The sequence below is a fragment of the Amblyomma mixtum genome, chromosome 3, assembly GCF_055824585.1.
Source record: "Amblyomma mixtum isolate Tamu chromosome 3, ASM5582458v1, whole genome shotgun sequence".
Lineage (NCBI taxonomy): Eukaryota > Metazoa > Arthropoda > Arachnida > Ixodida > Ixodidae > Amblyomma > Amblyomma mixtum.
In genome coordinates this window covers 391464483-391475642 of record NC_143014.1, presented here as the reverse complement: position 1 = coordinate 391475642, position 11160 = coordinate 391464483, and the positions used below count along the sequence as shown (strand labels likewise).

General features: G+C 45.9%; 1 protein-coding gene across 1 annotated transcript in view; it reads right to left on the bottom strand.

Annotated features, from left to right (window-relative positions):
• Positions 1-5981: 5981 nt before the first annotated feature.
• The window catches only part of LOC149357164 (tachykinin-like peptides receptor 86C), a 421840-nt gene continuing 416661 nt past the window's right edge, over positions 5982-11160 (bottom strand). The window contains exon 5 of the mRNA XM_089584468.1: positions 5982-6959. Within this exon, the coding sequence (XP_089440594.1) occupies positions 6767-6959 (193 nt within the window). The 3' untranslated portion in view covers positions 5982-6766. The remainder of the gene's footprint in view (positions 6960-11160) is intronic.

The following is an 11160-nucleotide window of genomic DNA, read 5'->3' as shown; positions in this document are numbered from 1 at the left end:
TCCTAGGTTGCCATTTCAGTTCCGACGGGCTACCAGAGGCCCACTGGCCTCTTGCTAAAGAAGATTGAAAAGAGAGAGAATACGGTACACTGGCGTGCCCTCTCAAGGCAGGGGCTGCTGTCGTTCGGTCACTTCTGTTCTCGTTCCTGACGTACGTTGCCTGCATGACACCGCTGCCGGCACGTACGAAGCTCCAGTTGCAGAGGACTATGTCCCGATTCCTCTGGAATGGTATCCCAGACCAGATTTGGAGGGCTGTGGTGAAACTGCCTAGGGACAAGCAACCCGTCAACATCCCAGACCTGGGCATACCAGCTACAGTTCTGAACGTCAGATGGACCCAGGCAGCCCTTAATTCAGCAGTGTCTCTGGCTCGAAGGCTGACCTTAATCTTGCTCAACACCCGCCTCCGACTCTGCTCAAAGCACCTATTCGCACTGTATTCGGCTATCTGGCCCTCCATCGCCCTTCTACACCCAGGCAGCTAACTACATGGAGCGGCTTCATGGCATCCAGGCCGATTTTAATATTCTGACTACTCCGCGAAGGACCTGGCTGGCCTTTTAACACTCGCGCTAGGTGACAGCCTTCTTAACGACGTCCAAGTTGGGACCTCATACTGGCAAACTTTCTGGATGCAAGCAAGGCGTTGTTTATGTACTGTCTTGCTCGTGGTTGTCTGTCCGTCCGAAGCAGGGCGTTCATACTAGCTAGCCCGAATCTAATTTGCCCGTTTTGTGGTCGTCGTTAGGACACTGTGCCTATTTTTTCCCAATGTCCTATTCAGAGGCCCTTCTTCGCCGTGCGGCCGATTTGTTAAGACTTCCAGGCGTCCCTTGTCAGACTGTTCGATACCACTACCCTTTCTCAAGGCATGCCGTGAAGCAGCTTACATTTCTGCTCGTCGAGCGTTCCCACCAGGTTTGGTCCGCGAGATCTGCCACTGCATATGTTCATAGGGTGCCAGGCCTCGATGAAGTGCTCGCAAAGGTACGGAACGAGGTCTGGTTCCGTTTTCCCCGTGAACAGCGTCACCTCGGCGAGTGAAAGTTTACCGACATGTGGAGCCAGCCATTGGTCGTCCGCACAGCCTCTGAAAGCATTGCCATTGTTACGTGATGAGCCACTCTAAGGGAAAGGTTGTCCATTGTGACCCTCCAGGTGTAATAGAAGGTCCGAGCCCCCTGTCGGCTTGCCTCCACAGTGGTGATCTTGGCTGGTTTCGTGCAAAGTGCAACATCGAGAGAGTGCCACTGCATGACTTCCACCCGTGGCCGGGGAGAGCTCCTGTCCCGAAGCAAGTGCTTCCTCCTCTCCATTTACCCGGGGTTCGGAGGGAGGGGGGGGGGGGGGTTTGTCGGGGCTGACGTCAAGACCATGATGGGTCGATATGGCATGTGAGATCTCGGGTTATGGCGCTTCTTGTGCCGCACCCTCTTCCCATCTGACAACAGCAGTAACTTCACCTATTCATTGGTGGCATTTGTACGACGCCGGCGCTACATTATACGACAGACAGCGCGCTTCTGATGTCTGCGCTTGGTCTGTTTTGGAGAAGGAATAAAAACACTGCTCCCATTACTGCCTCGATGAAATCGCAACTATGCAACGGTTCTTTTACTATTTAAGTTCTTCCAGCGATTTTTTTTCTACGGCGCATCTCTTGAGAAGGCCTGTCTTTGACCTTTTCTTTCATTATCACAGCCGCCTGTCTTCCTGTATGCGTCGACCCATTTGTATCACTCGCGATAGCACTTGCGCTCAGGTTATTCTTGGCTTTGACAGGATTAAGTAGATGTACTGTTTTCTTTGGTAACAATGAAAAGCATTATTTGAATAAAAGCAGTGAAAAGCATTGTTGTCGCAGTCCAGCGGAGTGCGCGAGCTGTGCTTAAACTGCTCGTGTCTTTTGCCTAGAAGCCCTTGACGGCTGCATCACTCACCTAATCAAAGCGAAAATTGACGTGCAAGTGCCTGGACTCATGGCCTTGAATATGGTGACGTCACCTGGACGCTGCCCAATTACCGCTGGACACGATGCGCTGCATGCTATAAAGACCAGCGCTCCCTGCCCATCGACTGCAGTCCGGTGGAGTGCGCGAGCTGATCCAACTTTCTCTTGTCATTTGCCTAGGTAAGGCATCTATTCATTGTATGTCAGTTACTTTCTTCTGGGTTGCTCCGCCGGACTGCACCGCTTTCGTTTATTGCTTGTTATTTTATTCTGTGAATACACCGGATCTTTTCGATTGCCTTGCTTGCATGAAATAAAATCTGAGACCCAATGCCTTAAGTGTGCCGACTGTAGTAACCATTGCCATTCCGGAAAATTCTCAGTAGTTGGCGCCAAAAACCTGTAACATATGCCGATTGGAAGGATATACGCATGGACATGTGCCACACGTACCTCACGTAAGACATTTTCTCTCGGCAGAAAGCCCTCTCACTCGGAATACCGTATCCTCGCCTGAAGATTGCGACCAACCTGCTTTTTCAGATTTGATGGAAAAAATGGAGGCCGTGCTGCAGCGCTTGGACGTGCTCGAAAGTAAGCACGAAAAGCAGTTGGCGAAACTTGAGGCTCCGGATGACAAGATCGAAAAGCAGACAGAGATCATTTAAGCAATTCACACCACGTTGCAATACCTATCCGATAAATATCATGATACTTAGCTTGGGACAAAAACAAGAGCTCGATGAGCTAAGAAAGAAGACAGACGACCTTGAGGCCGAACAACTGGCATGAAACACTCGTACCTCTCAGCTAGAGGGCGAAGTAGACAAACTTGAGCTCTGCTCCCAAATGGATAACCTAGAAATTAATGGAATCCAAACAAGCGAACATAAGAACCTTCGTGTTGTCCTTGAGTCAGTAGCCATACAGCTCATTCTTCCTCCGTTCATTACTAGGAAGCGGAGGCTGTGCACAGAAGAAAAGGGAAAGTGAAGGAAGCTCCACCCATTCTTGAACGATTTGCGAGGCGGGAAACAAGGGACAAGTGACTTCGAAAGAGAACAAGTATGAGGGAAGAGAAAATTTTGTTAACGAGATTCTAACATCCCGAGTGCATAGACTACTGTGGATGGGCTGAAAGAAGAGCAAAGGACAAGGAGTACAAATTTGTGCGCTTTCGAAATGGGATAATATTTACCCGAAAACAGGAAGACACTGGAGTTATCTAAATTAGCACTGAAGAAGATGTGAACAAACTTATCTAATCAGAAAATGACCCAAAGTCTAAATAATATTATATAATGCATGCAAGCGAAAAATGTTGTGAATATGAATTTGGTTGATGCATTATCTTTTATTTCATGCATACAAATATTATAAATCTTCGTAAAAACAGCGCTGGAAGTTAACCTCCGGAATGCAATACATTCTGTACAGGCGAAAGTGTTAAAATCAACATAACGCAATATCAGTGTTGGCAAGCGTCTCTCGATGGTTTTTATTCATTTAGCATCTGCAGACAGGGCAGAAAAATACGGAGGTATGCTGGTATACATAGAAAATAGTTGCGCGCGTGACCAATTTAAGGTTAAGTTTAAGGAGGCAAAGGTAGTAGCCCTATTGACAACGAAAGCTGAAATCGACATTTTGCTATGAGGAGTTTATTAATAACCTCCGAACACGAATCTATGTCAGTTTTCGGATGAGCTTCAAGAATTCATAAATAAGCATGGTAATAATAATAAGCACTGACATCGCACAGTACACGGGCTTCTAGAATTTCGCATCAATCGAAATTCTACCGCCGCGGCCGGGATCGAACGCGCATCATTCGGGTCAGCAGTTCAGCGCCATAACCACTGAGCCACCGCTGCGCCTCATCAAACTAGTAAATAACACCATTAGGGAAAGTATTGACGTCGTTCTCCAACAAGCTTTTCCGACCATATTATTGAAGACGCAAATGACTTCAATAAGCATTTTCTTGACTCCGCTCGTCAGCTCCATATTCAGAAGCTACCTAGTCAACACACCCTTCCACCAGCAAACATTCAATCTGCATATTTGCCAATAGTGGGGGAAAATTAATTATGGAATATAGTTTCCTCAATATTAGCCGCAAAATCATCAGGTATTGATGCTATTAGATTAAGCGACTTTGTGCAGAATTTTGCACAGCTTAAAAAGCTACTCCTCTACATAATGACGAAACATTCAGCACTGGTCTAATTCCGAACGGAATGAAGATTAGTGTATTAAGATCTCTACATAAGGAAGGACCAAAAACGTCTCTACAAAACTGCAGACCAGTAGCAATCCTATTTTCTCTTGCTGGTATACTGGAGTAGATTGTTTATAAGACTATGAATAGCTTCTTTAATAGGTCTGATTTATTGAATCCAGCCCAATATGCGTTTCAGAGCTGGGTAAGTACAACACACCTTTTAGAAGAATTTATTTACTTTATTTGCAATGCAACAGATAAAAATAACATAGTCCTTAGCCTTTTCGTCTATCTACGAAAGGCATTCGACACGATAGATCATGATTTACTTTTGGTCGAACCGTATAATTTTGGTTTTTGTGGTATATTCCAGTCATTTTTTAAAGAGTACTTCACGGATCGTGCTCATAGGTTTCGTGCTGCCAGCTCAATAAGTTCGATGCTTGATTTAAAACACGGGGTTCCAAAGGGATCAGTGTCACTACCTCTGCTCTTCAATATTTATGTAAATAAGCTAGGTTATCTGCCACTGAATTCAGAAACTTAATTTTATGGGGACGACACAGCCGTTGCTCTCCGCAGTGCAAGGATATATGATGAAGCGACCCATATTATTCAACAAGGTATAGCTCTCCTTTTAGAGCGGTATCTTACGAATAGAATATTCGTAAAATAATCATAGACAAAGACACTCTGTTTTCATTGTTTTCATTACATTGTCGCAGTGGCCTTTTGGTGAAGTTGTTTTGCAACGCCGCTGAACTACTTAGCTTCGCACACAAGCGACCCTATGCTTATGCGAGCTCGATACAAACTGTATGTTTGCGTCTTAGGGTATAGCACGGCCATAGAAGCGGAGGTGCATTTGTTTTAATAAAGTCTGTATGCTGTTTCCCGTAATTAAAAATCACGTGCTGGTGGCGGACGAGTAACTTTGCAATAACGCGATGGCGTTAAGGATCCCGTTCAGCAGAGGAACCGCCGTAGATGGCGTTGGCGTGTCGAGAAAATCGTGATTTGTCGGGATTGTCGTGACGTCACAGCCACTTGACCTCGCGCGAGTAATTCAGACAGCCCGCAACGATCCCGCAGTACAACAGCGATGACGTCACTGCACTATTCCTTACTGATCTTCAGAATCCACACGTCATTCCACCACCCTTACGCAGGGCCTCTGAAAAAAAAAATAAAAGCCATTGCGCTGAAAAGAAAAAATTGCCGACCCAGGACTCGGACCGCTGCCACTTGGGTCGCTGCCCCTCGATCAATGAGGAACGCTCGTTCTGCTAGTTTAAAGGGAGGTGTTTTGTGGAAAAATAAATAAATAACAAAATAAAAATATCAACAAATAAATAAAGAACATTGTACCTGTCTGCGAAGCGATCTGCAGAGAGGACCCCCGGCTGCTGAAGGGTCCCTTTAACGCCATAGAGTCATAACCTTAAGGAGGAGCTTAAGCGTCCCGTAAACTTTTCATATGTTCTTTCACAGTGGTCATGACACGAAACAGGCGTTAAAGAAATCATAAACTCAACTCGCGCGCATTTTATTTCTTTATGGCAGTCGATTAGTGCGGCTGAACCCAACTCATTTCTTGCTTTTTTCACGAGCGAAGTTCTTTATGTATCGAGCAAATGACAGTTGAATGAAAGAACGCCGGCATCGAGCCAGAGCGTCACTCCACAAAATCGCATGCTGCGATTACATAGGCCACGTGCGACGAAACGACGCCATCGTCATTTTTATTATTTCGCGCATTCCGGTCAGCATTCTGTTATTTGCAGTATATTGTACAGAAACTGATTCAAGACAAAAGTTAGACCATTTTATTTCACCGTGAGCGTAGTTATTTCTCCACGACAATTCAGGAGGAGCAGCCCACTGACTCGCTGGTCTCAATAATGTCGTCACACCAAGTGCGGTAAGCCGTATGCAGAACTGTTGCGGTTACTTGCCGTTCAGAGTGTTCGCTGTCCTGAAAAAAGTCTTGCTTTTCATGAAAGCTGCACATTTCATATCCGAGAAGGCTACTCTTCTTACCTTGTATTGATCTATTTTGTGGCTCACGTTCCCTTCATTTCGACTTTGAGTGCAAAGCTTGAGGAAAGACGCTCCACTCACGCCGAGGAACAGCCTCATAATGAGCACTCTGTGCTCCTATTCGGTAATTTCCGGCCCCCTTTACGTTTCCGCGACATTTATCCTTGTTTCTTAGGGCAACGCCGATGCATTCTGGCGGCGCCACTGTTCAGCGCTCTCACCAAGCCTGCAGCGCCCATGTGGTCTGCACGCGAAGAGTTGCTATGCAGGAGACCTGCAGTCGTTTTTTCGTGTTTTGAGGATAAACGTAGAAATCCTGCTGTTAGGCCGGGTCCGAATTGGGCATGAAAATGATAGCAAGCTCCTCGTGTGAATGTGGTAAGCCGCGCAGATTGTGAAAGAGAAAGCTCCTTCAGGAAGAGTAGTGAAAGTGCCTATGTAATCGTTCGCAGAGGCCTTTTCTTGCAGGTAGGCAACCGCGCACCTAACCGGCTTTTACTTATGCAGGCGCAGCTCGCAGGGAGCACACCAAGAGATGACGTAGGCCTTCAGGTTTGTTCCGGGGTCGGTGGGAGCGCCGGCGGCGCGCCGTTGCCGTGACGGCGAGAGAAGCCCTTGAGCGCCAAACTCTGCGTCGCCGAGGAGCAGCGCAGCTGAGGGCTCGAGGTGCGCTGCTTGTTCCTGATCAGCGGCTCGGACCAGCACCGGCCGTGCAGGAATTCCCGGAAATAGCCCTTGAACCTGCGCCATGAACACGAAAATGCGTTAGTTAGCGCCGAAACGACAGCTCTGGCGGTTCGCGGTCACTATGGTGACGTCACGCGCATTAGTGTTTTACAGCGACATTGTGAAGGGCACTTTTCCCCGTTTACGCAACGTCGATGCCACTGGAGTATAGCGCACCAGGCCAAGCTGACTGGCCCGAATGCCACGGGATAAACACAAAAGCCATCTTAGACCCATACCCCTGCAGGGTTGCGGAACACATCGACTGGTATCGGTGTTGCACCCCAAACTGATTGTCGCTGGAATTTTTTGGCTATGGGAACCAGTGGCGCAGCCACAAATATTTTTCAAAGGGTGTTATACGCCGCCGTTAAAAAAATTAAAAGATATCTACGCCCAGAAATATCTAGTCATTTTTCTACTTTAAAGGTGTACTGAAGACGAATCTGTACTCGTCTTTTTACCGCAGGAACTCGATCTGCACGTTCCGAGCATGCTTAAAAACTTTGAATTATTATCTGATGCGGCCGACGTCCCTAATTTAAATCAGATTAAAGGTCCTGGCTGCCGCTTTTTTTTTTTAACTCACCGCTAAAGGTAGGAGGAGTCAACTAACAAGTGGAGTGACTTCAGGCAGTCGCGTGGCGGCTTCGCTTTCGCTTTTATTTTGTTTTTTCGGTTTCCGTGAATAAATACATCCAGTCAGAGGCTACATGGCGGCAAATTCGGCCCACGGAAATAAAAATATGCGTGGACTCTTTGTTTTCGCCGATCGCTACGTATCACTGCGCCGATGGCAGAGCGGGACTGGCTGAAAGTTTGGCTGACTCGTCCTACCGTCCGCGGTGCGTTGAAAAAAAGGCGGGAGCCGGTACGTTCAATCCGGTTTAACTTAGGGAAATCGGCCACACAGGACAATAATTCGAAGTTTCCAAGAATGCTCGGAACGTGCAGATCGAGTTCCCGCGGTAAAAAGACGATTTCAGATTCCTCAGGTTAGTTGTTCCGTTCACTGTAATATTTACATAAAAATACGAGTGCACACATGACTCTCATGACTTCAATCGTAAATAACATTTATTCTCTCAGAAAGGAATATTCGTACGAAAAATCACGGCTATTTACAATATTTCTTACATAATATAAAACACAAAAACTTCTGCTCCACAACAACAGCAAAGTCAGCAACTGCGAACGAATGGCATTTGGTGGGCTCGGTGGCTCTGCCACAATGCCGTCGCTTAACCCGTTCTGCCTCGCTATGCAGGTGATCGCTCCCCTCTGGATCGTCGTGCTCTTCCCCGCCCCTCTGGCTGCCTGTCCATCGGACATCTCGCCGGAATGGACGGCCGTTTTCAACCGAACCAATGTGTGCCATCCTTGCGTCAGCACCGCTTTGACCGATCGTGCGCTGACCTCACCAGTGCACTGGACCCTCGACAGACAATTGGAAACACCGTCGCCATCGACATCTTCTTCCGCTCCAGCTTTTAAGCAGCTGCGGCCACCGGCGTCGCTTTGTGGGCTCGGTGGCTGTGCCACGATGCAGTCGCTAAACCCTGTTATGTCTCGCTATGAAGGTTAGTAAGCCATGTTGTCTTTACGCTAAGAAATCTAGTGATTACTTTCTGATACAGCTGCCGAGCCCGCAGTGTTGCCATTGCCACTGAGTGTACTGATGTCATTATTTCCTTGCTTTTGTTGTCCGGTGACATAGAGACTAATCCCGGCCCTGCCTTACTGAAAACTGTAGTTACGGAACTTTAAAAATTGTCCGCCGGCCAGTGGACATTAATCGCGGAAATTACAGACTTCAAACACCAGTTACTGACAACAGACAACCTTATTTCTGATCTAAGCAGGCGCATCAGCGCGCTTGAAGGTCATTGCCAAACCATACAGTCACTACGCAAAGAGATAGAAGGCCTGAGCACTCACACCACCCAGGCGACTCGCCAACTCTGTGATCTCGATGATCGCATAGACGAAGCAGAAAACCAATCACGCCGAAACAACCTCATATTCTACAACATTCCGGACCCTGACCCATCTGAAACGTGGGCCGCCTCTGAAAAGCTACTAACTCGCCATTGCTCCGAATTTTGGACACCACCCTTGGACATCATTGACTCTTTCTTCCTGAAGTCAATAATTAAAAAGTTAGCTAATTAAACTTAGCTAATTAATTAACTTTGAAGGGCGAAAAGAATACTTAAGACTAGGCCACGCGACTATGAACTACCCTCAGTTGGTTTCACTGGACTAGGACAATTCGCCTTTTTGAAAAGTTTGGTTACATTTAGCTGGGACACCCGGTATATGTGATATAGGGTGCAATTATGTCGAGGATACGTTTCACAGGTTTAATCTTAATACCGTCAGCATCACTACTTCCGCTGTTACTTAATGCCAGAAATACTGACACTACTTCAGCCTCTGTAACAGGACTTAAGAAACAGGTGTGATCCACGGTGTACTTTATGTAATCCGAAGCCATTTCATCAGAATCATTTCTTTTCATTTGAACAAAAAAGTCGTTAAATGCATCTGCTAATTTTTGCCAGACCATTCTTAATTTTGGTGAATAAGTGTTATAACTTGAGTTGGATTGCTAGGCTTTAGTACCATGTTTAACTTTTTCCAAGTTATGTCGGTCCTCGATGTTGAATTAGAGATGAAATTTCGACAATATTCATCTCTAGCACCTCTGATGTCTTTATTTAATTTGCTACGCACAGTTTTGTATGCTTTAAAGAAATTGGGATCACGTGTTTTTAGTAACTCCTTGTACATCCTATCTTTTGCTAGGATTCTGGTGAGCAAACAAGGTGTTATCCATGGCTTACGGATCTTTTTTTGACTGCCTTAGCTGCTTTTGAGGGAACGTACAATTATATAATCTCACAAAATTACTCAGGAATAAGTTATATGCAGAATCCGGTTCTGTTTCTCGAAGGATTCTCGGATTTCTCGGAGGTCATCCTGGATCTAATCCTAACTACCCACCTGGAAGCCCTCTCATCTGTCACTTATCTACGCGAAATCAGCGACTATAAAGTGATCCACGCACATTTGAGTTCCATCCACCACGACGCCAAAATCAAAACAATACTATTCGCCTCTACGACGAAGGAAACTATGCAGCCATCAGTCTCTAATTAAGCCAATATCGCACAACATTTGAAGCATCTTTTCACGATAATTCAGTAAATAATAATTGGTCCCGTTTTGAGAACTAGGTTAGTGAACTAACCCACAGATACATTCCCAAAATAAGCTTCCACTCGGACCGCCAAAAACCATGGTATACCAAAGCGATAAAAGGCTCGACAATAAAACGAAACGCCTTTTCCGTGCGGCAAAATTAATCCAGTACGACGTTTGCGCGTGGAAAAAATACTATGCAGCCGAACACACGTACCTATTTTCAATCCGCAACGCAAAATACTCTTTCCTTCACAACAACCTCCCCTAGTTGTTAACTTCCAATCCCAGAAAGTTTTGGCAGGTAATAAGTGAGCACCCGGCACATACCATCACTCTTATTAAGGAGTCTGGAGAAGAAGCTGATGACAATGAGTGCGCTGACATTTTTAATAATGCTTTTTCATCTGTATTCACTAATGAAGTTCACCCACCAAATGCAGCTTTCGCCGTCAATATACAGTCCAGCATGCCTGCTATCGCGTTTTCTGAAGCCGGCATTTCCTCGCTCATTGAACACCTTAAAACTTCATCATCGGCCGGCATCGACGAAATTAACTCCAAACTACTGCGCAATACTAAGAATATTTCTGCAATGTACTTATTGTTATTGTTTTCACAGTCGCTTCCTACAGGATCTATTCCGGATGACTGGAAAGTGGGAAAGGTAATTCCCGCCTATAAGTCCGGTAACAAAGGTACTCCTTTAAATTACCGTCCGATATTATTAACCAGCATACCTTGCAAAATCATGGAACATGTCATCTATTCTCAAATCATGGACTTTCTTGACGCTAACAATTTCTTTCATTCCTCACAGCACGGGGTTCGCAAGGGTTTGTCATGTGAAACTCAACTGGCCGTCTTTCTTCATGACGTTCACTCCAACCTCGACCTAAATTTACAAACTGACGCTATTTTTCTAGACTTTGCTAAGGCATCTGACAAAGTTCCCCACAGTCATTTACTGCTAAAACTGCATTCTAATGTGTTATTGTGGATCGAATAATTC